Source organism: Sprattus sprattus, assembly GCF_963457725.1.
Source record: "Sprattus sprattus genome assembly, chromosome: 14".
Classification (NCBI taxonomy): domain Eukaryota; kingdom Metazoa; phylum Chordata; class Actinopteri; order Clupeiformes; family Clupeidae; genus Sprattus; species Sprattus sprattus.
Window position 1 is genome coordinate 11,505,732 of NC_137912.1, and position 16,773 is coordinate 11,522,504.

The 16,773-nt window shown below is 46.4% G+C and overlaps 1 protein-coding gene across 1 annotated transcript; it reads right to left on the bottom strand.

Moving 5' to 3' along the window:
• Positions 1-6,427: 6,427 nt before the first annotated feature.
• On the bottom strand, positions 6,428-9,750 carry LOC308374962 (CD48 antigen-like; the record flags this gene model as incomplete). The annotated part of the gene is made up of 3 exons (XM_080850964.1): positions 6,428-6,690; positions 7,371-7,663; positions 9,707-9,750. 3 exons carry the CDS (start codon positions 9,748-9,750, stop codon positions 6,428-6,430), a joined length of 600 nt encoding a protein of 199 aa, XP_080707090.1.
• Positions 9,751-16,773: the final 7,023 nt, after the last annotated feature.

Below are 16,773 nucleotides of genomic sequence, written 5' to 3' on the forward strand. Positions count from 1 at the left end.
CTTCGGAAATCTCTCAGTCATGATTGTTAACCGTGCTCATGGCGGTCAAGGTGAAAGTCCAACTAAGGACCTTATTATTTGGCCACACCTCTGAGACGAGAGAAGGTGTTACAACAGTTGTTTTCAAAGCCGCTTGGATATTTCCACACCCAGTACTAGGGGAGACAGGGTAAGGGGCCAGCTGGAACATCCAATGAAACTCACAGACAACACCTGTGATGGCATCAGCATGCTACGTTCAAAATGTCAGTGTTACAATTTCAATGTAATGTCTGTTATAGATAAAAGTCAATTTTCAATCAAATTTGTAACAGTAAGATTACTCCTTCCCTGATTTCTGCCACTGCGATTTCTATGTTGGGTGTGGACCTACAGGGATTAAGATTGGTATGGAAACAGGACATAGTAAGTGCTATTATTAAAATAGATATTGGTGATGTCTTGAATACAATCATCATATGAATGCTGGATATCATTATATTCAAAAGATAAACCATATTAACTAGTATCTGGTCAGCCAAAGCTGACAGCCTGAGGAACAAACAAGATCCACAGTATCAGTCATCTCACCCCAACAGCCTACTGACAATGCTCGTAGAACTCTTAGATCCACCAATCTGCTGCAGGGGAAGAGATGGGATCCTGCATTTACTGACTGATTCTGGTCTAGTAACAGGTATGCTGCATGCTATCTTTATTGATTGTTTTGATACAATTGATTTTGTCTTGATTTTGATTTTGATTGATGGGTGTGTTTTCTCTTTTCAAATATATTTAGTATTTAAAAGCACTCAGGGAATAGTATGACTCAATCAAGCTATAATCATAAAATAGGAGAGCAACATCTCTCTTTCAGTAAAAGCAAAAGAGTTAGTTTGGCCATTACTACATGTTACTTGTGTCTCAATGATACAGAATTAATTTCTATTCCATCACTTTAATGGGCTCTTCTCCTCACCCAGGTTAGTTCAGCCATAGTATGGAGTACTCCCATTTTAAAATGAGGAGCAACATCATGGACCCAGCCAAGCAGACAGACACCGGTGAGTTCTGCATGCAGTGAGTGTGCGGTAGATGAGCCCATAGATGTAGATTAGCGTTGGTGTTAAAAACTCTCCTTTTTCTGCCGAAGCTGTTTGGTTTAAGGAGACACTCCCTGTGGGTGTGACGTGCTCAGGTGAAATCATTGATGGCAGGTGTTGCCAGTTCAACCCAACCCCTCTGACCTTCAGTGAGGCAGAGGTAAGAGTCAACTCTGAAACTTTTTCTCTCTGTCACACACAGACACATACACACACACATACAGTACATAAACACTATCAGCCCACAGCCATAACACATTGACAGGGCTGACAAACCGTACCGAGCTGAATATGTCTATGTTGTCTCAGTCTTTCTGCCAGGACCTCCATGCTGATGGCCATATTGCTGCGGTGACCAGTGCTGATCTACACACACGCATCGTCTCCATGGTGAAGATAGCCACTAATGACCCCGCCCCCACCTGGCTCGGAGGAGTCAAAAAGGTTGATACCCCACCTCCTGCTCATCGATTAATCAAAGATACAGCTGTGCAGCAATAGCAGCAACTGAACTCAATGATATGAGCCTACTGGCATGACTTGGACAGTTTGGGGAATACCAGCAGAAGTGGGTTTTTTTCCGGGTCAATATTCAAAGTCACACATATCTTTGCCTTCTGTGTGTGTGTGTGTGTGTGTGTGTGTGTGTGTGTGTGTGTGTGTGTGTGTGTGTGTGTGTGTGTGTGTGTGTGTGTGTGTGTGTGTGTGTGTGTGTGTGTGTGTGTGTGTGTGTGTGTGTGTGTGTGTATGTGTGTGTGTGTGTGTTTGTGTATGTGTGTATGTAGGGTCAGCGGTATGAGTGGCTAGATGGCTCCACTTGAGGCTACACTGACTGGATGCCTGGCCATCCCAATCTGCAGAGAGACAGGGTTGCATGTGTGGAGATGTTCAGAATGGGTGAGATATCAGCACTCCTCACCTTTCTATTCATGAACAAAAGCTCATGTACCAGCATACAGAGACCAGCAGGCACGTGCACAGATAGAACCCTAGTGGTGCTCAAGCACTTGCCCTTTTGCCCTGTATGAGAAAAGTGCCCCTTCTGTTAGAGCCATTCATCCATATTTCAGAATCAAAATTACTCTCTGTCATCAATTCCCCCAGAATGTGTTTTGATATCTGACGAGGCATTTACCGTAAATCCTCAAATTGTGGCCGGGGCTTTTATTTTCTTAGGTTGCACAGATTTGCAGCATAATGCCAAGAAAAAAAGAGACTCCAAAAGCAGAAGGACACAACTGCAGCAAGCAGCTCAGGGTAGCAGCTCCCTTTAATCTTGGATCAGGCCATCAACTAGTAAAACAAATGAGGGAGAAGATATCCTACTGTGTTTTTTATATATGTATTGTTTTATTATTATTAATTAGATAAATATTTTTTTGCGATGGGTGCCCTTTTTTTTTTGTTTGACCACCTGCCCCCCAAAATGTCTGTGCATATGCCTGGAGACCAGTATGAAAAGTTAGAGATGGAGTATGTCAATGTGGTACAACTGCAGACCTCACAATAAATTATACCAACAAGACCATCTGTAACAGTCTTTTAAAAGTCTAATGACCTTTAACTCTCTCTCTTTCCCTCTCTCTTTTTTCTCTCTTCTCCTCTCTCTCTCTCTCACAGAGGTGAGCTGGTGGACATCTGTGGACTGCAATCTGATTCCATCTGCTCTTTTCCCATGGCAGCATGAGGGGCCACCTAGCACCCAGGATTCATTGATGTCATGATTTGGATAAAAGTGATTCTACTCTGTAATTCAAAATAAAAACTTTATTGAGACTAAGTAAGGCAAGTTAATTCATATTCAAAAATAAATGGTAATTCGGTGTTTTACAGAAACATACAAAACACTTTTAAATGGAAGAATGCTTTAAATGTAAAAACTTAATCTGAAGAAAGTACATTAAAACCTGCATACATATTGAAAAGATGAGTACATCAAAAGACCCTAGAAAAAAGGTGGAGTAGCCAATATCAAACGTCAAACTAATTATAACATGTATGATAGAAAATATGGCTGCTTGTTGTCAGATAACTGATACTGGCACTCTAAATGTAGTAGCAGTTCTTCATGGCTGATGAAGATGATTGATATGATGTACTTCTTTAGTGATCATCTAGCAATGCTACTAAACATATGCTAGTTAAATCAGAATGTCTTCAAAGCAGCACGACCACATGCCTCACATTTCTGAGACAGAATGCAAGAACTGCCTCAAAGCAATCCAAGAGTGCCCTTCCCTTTGGATACTTACACACCAAAATATTTCCTGGAACATGCAATATTTGAAACAAACCAAGAAGATAACGATAATATCTACACAAGACAATATCTGAACATGAAGAAGTATCTGGCTAGTTAGGAACATGCAGAGGTGTATATGTGCATGTTTGTCATTTGTTTTGACTTTTTCACTGCACTGTAACTACTTCACTTGACGAGGTTTTAGTAAACATGATCACATTTTGTCTCCTCATCTTTGTTTAGTTTGCCTTTGTTATTCTTACCGGACGTCCCTCTCCAGTAACAATTATTAAAAAAAAAAAAAATAATAATAATGATAATGCCCCTTGCATCATCAAGATAAATATACAACTGAATTAATACATTTAATTAAACTCCAAAACTGAAAAACAATGATTTTTAGTGGAAATGTAAAAAAAATAAGCATCAGACAAATAGTGGTTGATTGCATAAAAAAGACAACAAAATACATAATCAGGTTATAAAATATAATGTTTTTGGGTTTAAATTGATACCTCAACATTATTTCAGTTCTTCTGCAAGCATTTTGACTTGGGTCTGGTGGTCCTATTGGGGTGTCTACAGAGGTGACTTATGTCAAGTGTATCACTCTGTGCCAGCAGTTTGGGTAATCACGGGATCATCAGTCTTTCGCTCTCGTTTTGTAGTGTTTGGGTTTCTTCTGCTTCTGGGTTCAAGTGATCTTTGGAGAGCGGTTCAGCATTCTCCCTCAGGCTTTTAGACAGAGACTGATTCTTTAGTGTTTTCCCCTGGAGTCTGCTCATCATTTGGCTGAGCTGGGGGGAAGCTAGCTTCATCAGTGGGATCATCATCAGTATCGGAGCACTTCACAGATGCTGAATGACTTTTACCTTCAGTGATTGCTATTTCAGCTAAACCTCACTTGTAGGTTTGTCACAAGTTGTGTTGAAAGAACTAGCATATGTGTTTGGTTCTTCAGGAAATGTTGTATCTTGATTATCTGTTGAAGTCTGGATAACACTTGTATTATCATCAACCTGCATTCTCTCTAGCTGCCCTCCATGTGGTAATGTGTTGACGATGTCATCATTTCAGATGCTTCCTGCTTATTCAGAGAGTGATGGGTCGGTTTTTGGTTCTTTACTTCTTCTACTGTGTTTGTTCCTTCCTTATTTGCACGTCTCCTCCATTTCCTCACCTGAACCCTCAGACAGTTCACTTGCAGCATCAATGAAATCTTCCTGATCTGAATTTGAAGATTGTCCATCTAAACTACACCCTTCACCTATTCTCTCTTTCTGCCCTTCATGTGTCAGTGTAGTTTTTATGTTGTCATCTTGAACATCACCTGTAATTCCATCCTCAGCGTCTAAAGACCTGTCACAGGTATTTTTTGCTGCTGTATGAGTTGTTTGATTGCCTGTAGTACATGTAGTTTCACCTTCTTTGGAAACATCAGTATCAGCACTCTCATCAGACTTTAGTGCAGAGTCTGATTCCTGAGTGGGCTCTACTGACTTCCTCTCACTCCTCACAGTATCAACATGAGCTGAAGGTGAGCCTAGCCTTTTCTCTGTACTACTTCCTAATTTAGTTGCTCCTATTAGTTTTGTATGGTCTTGAACATCACCTGTAGGTTCACCTTCATTGGAAACATAATAAGTCTTTGTTCTCTCTACAGCCATGGGATTGCTGTTAATTTCTGCATGCTGTATCACTCCATCATGAATAGCAGGTTTATCATGAACTGAATTTGAAGATTGTCCATCTAAACTAGCCTCTTCCCTTATTCTCTCTTGCTGCCCTTCATGTGTCAGTATATTGGTGACATCATCATTGATGAGCCTTACAGGGGTATCCATTTTGTCATCTTGAATATCACCTGTAACTTTATCCTCAGCATCTGAAGACCTGTCACAGGTATGTGTTGCCACTGTGTGAGTAGCTTGACTGCCTGTTATAATTGGTTTTACACTTGAATTGTCTCCTTCATTCACACTCTCCTCCATCCTTTCACATGATTGTGTATCTGTGGCATCAGTGCTGACATATCCTGCTGATCCAGAGGGGGATTTGCTGTTTTGTTCTTCTGTTACTGTGTGTTTCCTGTCCTTTTTCATGGAACCAAAACGGGTATTGGCTTCTTTTGTCCATCCTCTTGGACTTAACAATAACAGTGTGGCAACATTGTTGCCATTTCCTGCTGATCCAGAGGGGGATTGGTTGATGGTGCTCTGGTTTTGTTCTTCTGTCCCTGTGTTTGTGTCTCCTTCATTCTCACACGTGCCCTCCATGTTCCTCATTTGGGTATCAGGGGCCTTACTGTCATCACTTAAAGCATCAGCGTCTCCAGTCTGTCTGGAAGATATAGAGGAGGGCTCTGCATGGTGATCAGGATCAGCACTCTCATCAGGCTTTGGTGTAGAGTCTGATTCCTTATGGGGCTGTTGTTCATCATCTACTAACACTCTATCACTCCTCACAGTATTAACCTGAGATGAAGGTGAGCCTGGATATTTCTTGATAGCACTTCCTGGGTCAATGTTGTTTATTAGGTCTTGAAAATCAACACGTTCATATGTCTGTATATTGTTGATGGCATCATCGCTGGGTTTTTTCTCTGTCTGCTCTTCTTGTGTCAGCCTTTCACCTGTAGGTTCATCTTCAACTAAGTTTTTGACCAATGGTTCAGTCTCTGTGCTCTCTTCCTTCTCTTTGTTTCCAGTTGTCTCGTGTTTTTTCTCTTCTTCAGTGTGTTTCTGCCCTGTTATTCAGATATAAATACATTACTTAATGAATTTAAGGGAATCTTTAGTCTACATATTTAATCACATATAATAGTTGTATTGGTAGAGAGTTACCTCTGGATTTGATCTTGTAGCAGTAATAGACCAATCCAGCAGCACCAATACAAATGACTCCAATGACTCCAATAACAGCAGACACTACACGAAGGATGAGCTGATGATCTCCTGCATTTACAACAGAATGAGTTATTGTTAAATCTGCTGTGAATGGTGAGGTGTTTTAGTTTAAAGTTCCATGTAGTCATGTAACCTGCAATAGCCTGTACAAGGTGGAACTAACAGCAATACCATCCAGCTTACTTAAGAGTAGATAGTTAAATCATGAAATGGAAGTAATCACCTGAGGTAAAGCAGTCACTGGCATGGTAGGTCACACTGCTGTCACTAACTGTGTTGTTCACCACACAGGTGTAGAATGAGTCCTGGTTCTCCTTATTGATCTGTGGTCCAGTCTGACCCCTCATCTCTGCAGCCTGCAGTCCAGGCCCAGACCAGCTGTAGTCCAGAGAGTCACCCATTGCCTCACAGTGAAGTGTTGCATTGCTTAGGCAGGTGACATTTGCTTTAGTGACAGGGTCTACAACAAACATATCAAATGTTACAAAAGTATTATGAGACACCATAAGACTGGGAGGAGAGGACATTTAATAAGGGGGGGTGGGGGGTGTTCTTTTTTCACCTCTGTGATTTTTGTGTGATCTAGCATAACATCTAACTCACTGTGATGGATGATACAGGACATACATTTGGAGTTGAAAGATCAGGTACAGTGTTGTTACAGAAAATGCATGACTCGTCTCATACTCAGAATCTTGGTGAATATACTGTATGTAATTGATCTTCCTGGTTATAGAAGTTATTTGCATTACTGCTTGAATTGTTTGTGAGTTTTAACTTTCATCAAACTAAGCCCGAATATTATCTTATTTAACATCACATACTGTATATCTCATACATATACACAAGTGCAGGTATTTTTTTGTCGTGTTGAAGAGAAACTTCGGGATTTTTCAACCTGGGCCCTATTTTTAGATATGTTTGAATCTAAACTTTTACTAATGACAATTCAAATTCAAAATTGGTCCAGTATTGAATTAGAACCCTAATAATGTTATAATAAGTGTCTGATAATATGAAAAGGATCACTTCAGATATGGACCTGTGTCGATTTACCTTAATAACTTTAAAGAGACTGTAGAGAATGACTGTTCCCCTTTCAGAATGTGCCATTAGGTGAATAGAGCTAGTTGTGCTTACCAGTTACTTCAACTCTGTGCTTTATGTTGTTTATACTTCCTTGTTGTATCACTATTGCGTCAAACCATCCACTGTCATCTTTGGTCATATTTAGAATGGTTACATCTCCAGTTTTTACATCCATCTTAATCCGCCCCTTGAATTTTAAATATTCACTGACGATAACAGTGTTATTGTTCCACTCCACCATCTTGTTGCCATCATGCATCCACAGAATAGTTTCAAGCTCTCCTTCAACCACGGGCTGTAATGTTAATATTCCATTAGTGGCAACATTGATGGTGTTTGATGATACCCCTGAAATGAATGGAGATTATAAATCATTTGGGGTCAAATATGTACTTATTATGTTGCCAATGCGGCATATGCTTATTATTATGCCAATGTTTTATGAGAAATGGCCGTTTCATGCTATTGTAAAACAAGCTAAAATAATGCAAGCAAAAATGTCCACAGGTGTGCATGATTATCCAATGACATTTTCTTGGTTTGACCTAAACTCAAGGTGCAAAAAGACTAGATAGAGAGTGTGCTTATTTGATTGACCTGTGGTATTTTTGACTTGACTATGACATGCTGCCATATTTTTGGCATATGTTGTAAATCAGTTGTTCTTTACTGGAGATGGCAGCACAAAGTCTAGGAGATATACAGTTTAATACAATAATTCAGTACATTTAAATAATGACATAGCCATATAAGATCAATTGCTTTGACTGTTAGTGGCTACTCCGTTGGTGAAAGGTTTAACATTAAGCCAAGGGAACTTCTTCATAGACACAGTCTGTGATTCTCTCCCGTCCCAAGTTTGTGGGAGAGGCTACGGTGGCCATCAGGTGCCATAAAAAGGTGAAAGGCCCACTCTAATGCCAGTATTTTGGCTTTCCTGTTCTGGGCTACAGTTGAAACATGATGGCGCAACATGGCAGACTTCCTCCCTATGTAGATACTAAGAGCTCATTGTAAGCTAATGGAAACACACCACTTTGTAGTTACAGGTGATTATCAACATAACAAATACTATATTCATTTTCTGCTAATAGATCACCCTAAATCCTAGGGTGCACCTTTAAGGAAAAACTACCAGCCCAGTTTTAATGGAACTTGAAGGTGTAGTAGGGCCAAGGAAGAACCCATTGCATTTTGGATCGGATCTGAATCACGGGGCGGATCCATACATATTTGTAATGCATTCATTTTTGAGCACCCTGTCTACTGGAATGGAGGGTTCCACATGCTACAAACCTTTATCTGACCTACAGTAGGTTGTAAAGTCAGGCCCACAGCATTTATTTTTCAGCCTGGGCACAAAGTCCCCTCCAATGCTTTTCCCGTTTGCACACTACAAAACAGCTATTCTCTGCCACAAAACTACTAAATCATAGCCATTTTCTTCATACACATTTTGCACTATAGTTCAGAAAGTTGTTGGTGAGGATTGACCGAAAACATCCACAAGTGGTTGAAATTATACTAGGAGCCAGTTCAACAGGATCTAGTGCGAGTCCACAAACATCAAATTAGTGTTCTCAACATTCATGAACATTAAGTTGTTTGGTGTGGATTGAACAAAAACATCCACAAGTGATTGAAATTATTCTGGAAGCCAGTTTGACAGGATCAAGGGCATTTTGTCATTGTATGCTAGTCCAGAAACATCAAATGAGTGTTCTTAACATTCACGGAACATTAGGCTACACACTAAGGCCCAATCCCATTTCTCATCTCTACCGCTACCCTTACCCCTACCCCTTCGCCTTCGCTTTTTCAAACGGAGCGGTAGTGGAAGGGGTTGAAACGCTAGCCCTTCGAATTGGGATAGCACTTCAACACTTACGTACGTCATCAGTACGCTGCGTCAGCTGTTACGTTACCGGAGAGCGACAGCTGTCACTCACCAGACATAAACAATCATGGTGCCTGCAGCTCTTATTTACACAATGCAACATTTCATCAAACAAGTTTTAAAATCATGAATTACAAAGAAAATACTTTCATTTGTTTGATGCTTTCCCTGCTGTTTCCGACATTTTTAAATTGACTCTCGCGATGTTTCTTCTTTAATGCTCACGGGTTCGCAATGCATTGAGGGAAATCAGTCTACCCCTCCGTTTGAAGTGTGCCCTCGGAAAATCTCCGTTTGGAGCGGTAGAAAGCGCTTCCCCTTCCCCTACCCCTCTGTCTTAACGTGAATTGGGACAGCACTACCCCTCCACATGAACGCGCAAAACGGAGGGGAAGGGGAAAGACGAAGGGGTAGCGGGAGAAATGGGATTCAGCCTAAGCTTACTAATAGCCTGTAAGATTACATTTTGTTAACATATCAAGCAAAGCACGTCCCGTAAAACAGACTGAAAATAATGCAGAAAATGACCCTCATCTTCGGAAATCTCTCAATCATGATTGTTAACCGTGCTCATGGCTGTCAAGGTGAAAGTCCAACTAAGGACCTGAGGACCTGATATTTGGCCACACCTCTGAGACAAGAGAAGGTGTTACAACAGGTGTAGGTGTTTTCAAAACCGCTTGGATATTTCCACACCAAGTACTAGGGGAGACAGGGTACTAAGGGGCCAGCTGTAACACCCGATGAAAGGCACAGACAACGACCGTGATGGCATCAGCACGGAACGTTCAAAGTTTCAGTGTCAAAATTTAAATAAATAAAAGTCATTTTTTTGTAATCAAATTTTTAACAGCCAGATTACTCTTTCCCTGATTTCTGCCACTGCGATATCTATGTTGGCTGTGGACCTACTGGGATTAAGATGGGTATGTTAACAGGACATAGTTAGTCCTATTATTAAAATAGATATTGGTGATGTCTTGAATACAATCATCATATAAATGCTGGAAATCCTTATATTCAAAAGATAAACCATATTAACTTGTATCAGGTCAGCCAAAGCTGACAGTCTGAGGAACATCAAGATCCACAGTATCAGTCAGCTCACCCCCACAGCCTACTGACAATGCCCATAGAACTCTTAGATCCACCAATCTGCTGCAGGGGAAGAGATGGCATTTACTGACTTGTTCTGATCTAGTAACAGATATGATGCATGCCATCTGTATTAATTGTTTTGATACAATTGATTGTCTTGATTTTGATTGATGGGTGTGTTTTTCTCTTATCAAATATATTTAAGATTTAAAAGCACTCAGGGACTAGTATTACTCAATCAAGCTATAATCATAAAATAGCAGAGCAGCATCTCTTTTTCAGTAAAAGCAAAAGAGTTAGTTGGCCATTTCTACATGTTACTTGTGTCTCAATGATACAGAATTAATTTCTGTTCCGTCACTTTAATGGGCTCTTCTCCTTCTCCAGATGAGTACAGCCATAGTATGGAGTTCTCCCATTTTAAAATAAGGAACGACATCATGGACCCAGCCAAGCAGACAGACACAGGTGAGTTCTGTATGCAGTGTGTGTGCAGTAGATGAGCCCATAGATGTAGATTAGCGTTGGTGTAAGAACTCTCCTTTTTCTGCTGAAGCTGTTTGGTTAAAGGAGACACTCCCTGTGGGCGTGACGTGCTCAGGTGAAATCATTGATGGCAGGTGTTACCAGTTCAACCCAACACCTCTGACCTTCAGTGAGGCTTCACTTTCTCTCTCTGACACACACACACACTATCAGCACAAAGCCATAATATATTGACAGGGTTTTATTGCTGCAGTGACCAGTGCTGATCTACACACACACGTCGTCTCCATGGTGATGACGGCCAGTATTGGCCCCGCCCTCACCTGGCTGGGAGAAGTCAAAAAGGTTATTTCACCACCTCCTGCTCCTGCTCATGTAATAATCAAAGATGCAGCTGCATGCCTTTTTACATGATTTGGTCAGTCTGGGTACTATCAACAGAAGTGTTTTTTAGGGTCAACATTCAAAGACATGCATTTCTTTCTCGTCTGAGTGTATGTGAGCTTGTGTGCATGTGAGCATGTGTGTGTTGTGTGTAGGGTCTGCGGCAGGGGCAGCTTGTCTATAAGGGTGATTTTTTCAGGAGCCGCCACTGGTTTGCGGTATGAGATCCGTTTGGGGCTACACTCACTGGATGCCTGGCCCAATCTACAGAGGCAGGGTCACATGTGGTCACATGTGTGGATATGTTGGGAATGGGTGAGGTATCAGCACTCCTCACCTTTCCATTCATGAACTAAATCTCATGTACTAGTCTACAGAGACCAGGATTTAAACTTAGAGCTGGAGCATGTCAATGTGGTAGAACCGCAGACCTCACATTAAACTATGCCAAGAAGACCATCTGGAACAGTATTTCAAAAATATTTCGCCTTTTAACTCTCTCTCTCTCCCTCTTTTTTCCTCTTCTCTTCCTCTCTATCTCTCTCTCCCTCTCTTTTTTCCTCTCTTCTCCTTTCTCTCTCTCTCTCCCTCTCCCTCTCACAGAGGTGAGCTGGTGGACATCTGTGGAATGCAATCTGAAGAGAGCTTCCATCTGCTCTTTCCCCATGGCAGCATGAGGGGCCACCCAGCATCTCAATGATTTGGATTCATTGATGTCATGATTTAGATAAAAGTGATACTACTCTGTAATTATAAATAAAACCTTGGTGACACGAAAGAAAGGCAAGGCAAGTTTATTTATATTCATACAAAATGGTAAGTTAGTGCCTTACAGATGGCAAGATAAATGAACATAGAATAATAAGAGGAAAAGGTAACATTGATGGTAAATAAAACTATTTTGAATGTATAAATGCTTTACATTTAAAAAACGAAACCTGAGAAACCCGTATTTATTTTGGAAAGAGGAGTGGGTGAAAAGACAAAGGTAATGTAGCCACTATCATGAACGGCTTCAGGTGGTGACTCGAGGTGACTTGTGTCAAGTGTATCACTGTGTGAATGAGCTTGCGTGCCAGCAGATTGTGTAATCACTGCATCATCAGTCTTTCGCTCTCGTATTTGTCGTGTTAGGGTTTTTTCTTCTGCTTCTGGGTTCAAGTGATCTTTGGAGAGCGGTTCAGCATTCACAATGAGACTCATTCTTTATTGTTTTTCCCTGCTCATCATTTGGCTAAGCTGAGGGGAAGCTGGCTTCATCAGTGGCACCTGCTGCTGGCTACCCAGAAAATCTCTCCTAAAATGGAGGCGGCTGCTGCTGTGGGCTCTCCTGAGGTGGAGGCAGCTGCCGCTTTGGGCTCCCCTGAGGCGGAGGCATATTCTGCTGTGGGCTCCCCTGAGGTGGAGGAAACGGCCGCTGTGGGCTCTCCTGAGGTGGAAGAAGCTGCGAGGTCTCCACAGTCGTAGGCTGCTGTGGGGTCTCAGGAGGCGGAAGAAGTGGCTGCTGCGGGGTCTCCGGAGGCGGAGGAAGCGACTGCAGGGTTTCCTGAGACGGAGACAGCGGCTGTTGCGGGCTCTGCTGAGACGGAGGCTGCTGTGGGGTCTCCTGAGATGGAGGCTGCTGTGGGGTCTGCTGAGACGGAGGCTGCTGCGGGGTCTCCTGAGACGGAGGCTGCTGCGGGGTCTCCTGATGGGGAGACAGCGGATGCTGCGGGGTCTCCTGATGGGGAGACAGCGGATGCTGCGGGGTCTCCTGAGACGGAGGCTGCTGCGGTGTCTCCTGAGATGGAGGCTGCTGCGGGGTCTCCTGATGGGGAGACAGCGGATGCTGCGGGGTCTCCTGAGACGGAGGCTTCTGCGGGGTCTCCTGAGACGGAGGCTGCTGCGGGGTCTCCTGATGGGGAGACAGCGGATGCTGCGGGGTCTCCTGATGGGGAGACAGCGGATGCTGCGGGGTCTCCAGAGACGGAGGCTGCTGCGGTGTCTCCTGAGATGGAGGCTGCTGCGGGGTCTCCTGATGGGGAGACAGCGGATGCTGCGGGGTCTCCTGAGACGGAGGCTGCTGCGGGGTCTCCTGAGACGGAGGCTGCTGCGGGGTCTCCTGATGGGGAGACAGCGGATGCTGCGGGGTCTCCTGAGACGGAGGCTGCTGCGGGGTCTCCTGAGATGGAGGCTGCTGCGGGGTCTCCTGATGGGGAGACAGCGGATGCTGCGGGGTCTGCTGAGGCGGAGGCTGCTGCGGGGTCTCCTGATGGGGAGACAGCGGATGCTGCGGGGTCTCCTGAGACGGAGGCTGCTGCGGGGTCTCCTGAGACGGAGGCTGCTGCGGGGTCTCCTGATGGGGAGACAGCGGATGCTGCGGGGTCTGCTGAGGCGGAGGCTGCTGCGGGGTCTCCTGAGATGGAGGCTGCTGCGGGGTCTCCTGATGGGGAGACAGCGGATGCTGCGGGGTCTGCTGAGGCGGAGGCTGCTGCGGGGTCTCCTGATGGGGAGACAGCGGATGCTGCGGGGTCTCCTGAGATGGAGGCTGCTGCGGGGTCTCCTGATGGGGAGACAGCGGATGCTGCGGGGTCTGCTGAGGCGGAGGCTGCTGCGGGGTCTCCTGATGGGGAGACAGCGGATGCTGCGGGGTCTGCTGAGGCGGAGGCTGCTGCGGGGTCTCCTGAGACGGAGGCTGCTGCGGTGTCTCCTGAGATGGAGGCTGCTGCGGGGTCTCCTGATGGGGAGACAGCGGATGCTGCAGGGTCTCCTGAGACGGAGGCTGCTGCGGGGTCTCCTGAGACGGAGGCTGCTGCGGGGTCTCCTGATGGGGAGACAGCGGATGCTGCGGGGTCTCCTGATGGGGAGACAGCGGATGCTGCGGGGTCTGCTGAGGCGGAGGCTGCTGCGGGGTCTCCTGATGGGGAGACAGCGGATGCTGCGGGGTCTGCTGAGGCGGAGGCTGCTGCGGGGTCTCCTGAGACGGAGGCTGCTGCGGTGTCTCCTGAGATGGAGGCTGCTGCGGGGTCTCCTGATGGGGAGACAGCGGATGCTGCGGGGTCTGCTGAGGCGGAGGCTGCTGCGGGGTCTGCTGAGGCGGAGGCTGCTGCGGGGTCTGCTGAGGCGGAGGCTGCTGCGGGGTCTGCTGAGGCGGAGGCTGCTGCGGGGTCTGCTGAGGCGGAGGCTGCTGCGGGGTCTCCTGAGACGGAGGCTGCTGCGGTGTCTCCTGATGGGGAGGCTGCTGCGGGGTCTGCTGAGGCGGAGGCTGCTGCGGGGTCTCCTGAGACGGAGGCTGCTGCGGTGTCTCCTGATGGGGAGGCTGCTGCGGGGTCTCCTGATGGGGAGACAGCGGATGCTGCGGGGTCTCCTGAGACGGAGGCTGCTGCGGGGTCTCCTGAGACGGAGGCTGCTGCGGGGTCTCCTGAGACGGAGGCTGCTGCGGGGTCTCCTGATGGGGAGACAGCGGATGCTGCGGGGTCTCCTGATGGGGAGACAGCGGATGCTGCGGGGTCTCCTGAGACGGAGGCTGCTGCGGGGTCTCCTGAGACGGAGGCTGCTGCGGGGTCTCCTGATGGGGAGACAGCGGATGCTGCGGGGTCTCCTGATGGGGAGACAGCGGATGCTGCGGGGTCTCCTGAGACGGAGGCTGCTGCGGTGTCTCCTGAGATGGAGGCTGCTGCGGGGTCTCCTGATGGGGAGACAGCGGATGCTGCGGGGTCTCCTGAGACGGAGGCTGCTGCGGGGTCTCCTGATGGGGAGACAGCGGATGCTGCGGGGTCTGCTGAGGCGGAGGCTGCTGCGGGGTCTCCTGAGATGGAGGCTGCTGCGGGGTCTCCTGATGGGGAGACAGCGGATGCTGCGGGGTCTGCTGAGGCGGAGGCTGCTGCGGGGTCTCCTGATGGGGAGACAGCGGATGCTGCGGGGTCTCCTGAGATGGAGGCTGCTGCGGGGTCTCCTGATGGGGAGACAGCGGATGCTGCGGGGTCTGCTGAGGCGGAGGCTGCTGCGGGGTCTCCTGATGGGGAGACAGCGGATGCTGCGGGGTCTGCTGAGGCGGAGGCTGCTGCGGGGTCTCCTGAGACGGAGGCTGCTGCGGTGTCTCCTGAGATGGAGGCTGCTGCGGGGTCTCCTGATGGGGAGACAGCGGATGCTGCGGGGAGGCTGCTGCGGGGTCTGCTGAGGCGGAGGCTGCTGCGGGGTCTCCTGAGACGGAGGCTGCTGCGGTGTCTCCTGATGGGGAGGCTGCTGCGGGGTCTCCTGATGGGGAGACAGCGGATGCTGCGGGGTCTCCTGAGACGGAGGCTGCTGCGGGGTCTGCTGAGGCGGAGGCTGCTGCGGTGTCTCCTGAGACGGAGGCTGCTGCGGTGTCTCCTGATGGGGAGGCTGCTGCGGGGTCTCGTGTCTCCTGAGACGGAGGCTGCTGTGGGGTCTCCTGAGACTGCCGCTTTCTCCGCCTCTGCTGACCCCAAAGCAGCCGCTGCCGTGGAGACAGCGGCTGTTCCTGGCTCAACAGAGGGATGTGCGGCGGAGGGAGCGGCTGTGGCCTCAACTGAGGCTGAAGCAGCTGTTGCTGCGGGCTTACCAGAGGTGGAAGAAGCTGCGAGGTCTCCTGAGTCGAAGGCTGCTGCGGGGTCTCCTGAGGGGGAGGAAGCAGCTGCGGGGTCTCCTGAGGCTGCCGCTGCCTCCGCCTCTGCTGACCCCAAATGCTCAGAAGAAGTGAAGGCAGCAGCTGCTCCGGGCTGTTCTCATTTTCAGTGTGTTTCTGCCCTGTTATTTAGAAATATATACATTACTTTGATGTATTTTAAGTAATCTTCAGTCTACTTCTGAAATCACATATTTTTCACATGTATTTGTAGAGAGTTACCTCTTGCGTTGATCCTGTAGCAGTAATAGCCCAACCCAGCAGCACCAATGACTCCAATAACAGCACACACTACACCTAGGATGAGCTGATGATCTCCTGTGTTTACAAAAGATTGACTGTTATTGTTAAGTCTGCTGTGAATGGTGAGGCGTTTTTGTTTAAAGTTCCATATGGCCATGTAACATGCAATAATCTGTACAAGGTGGAACTAAAAGCAATACCATCACACTTATTTAAGAGAATTGTAGATAGGTGTATATTATGAATTGGAAGTAATTACCTGAGGTTAAGCAGTCACTGGCATGGAAGGTCACACTGCTGTCACTAACTGGGTTGTTCACCACACAGGTGTAGACTGAGTCCTGATTCTCCTCACTGATCTGTGGTCCAGTCTGACCCCTCATCTCTGCAGTCTGTAGTCCAGGCCCAGACCAGCTGTAGTCCAGAAAGTCACCCTCTGCCTCACAGTGTAGTGTTGCATTGCTCAGGCAGGTGACCTTTGCTTTAGTGACAGGGTCTAAAAGAAACAGATGAAATGTTACAAAACTATTATGAGACATTTTTCATTTTGTGTCGTTTCGTTTCGTTTTTTCACCTCTCTGATTTTTGTGTGATCTAACTACTCACTGTGATAGATGGTACAGGACATACATTTGGATGTGAAAGCTCGAGAACAGTATAAGTACAGAAAATGCACAACTCACACTCAGAATCTTGGTGAGTATATTTATTTGATCTTCCTA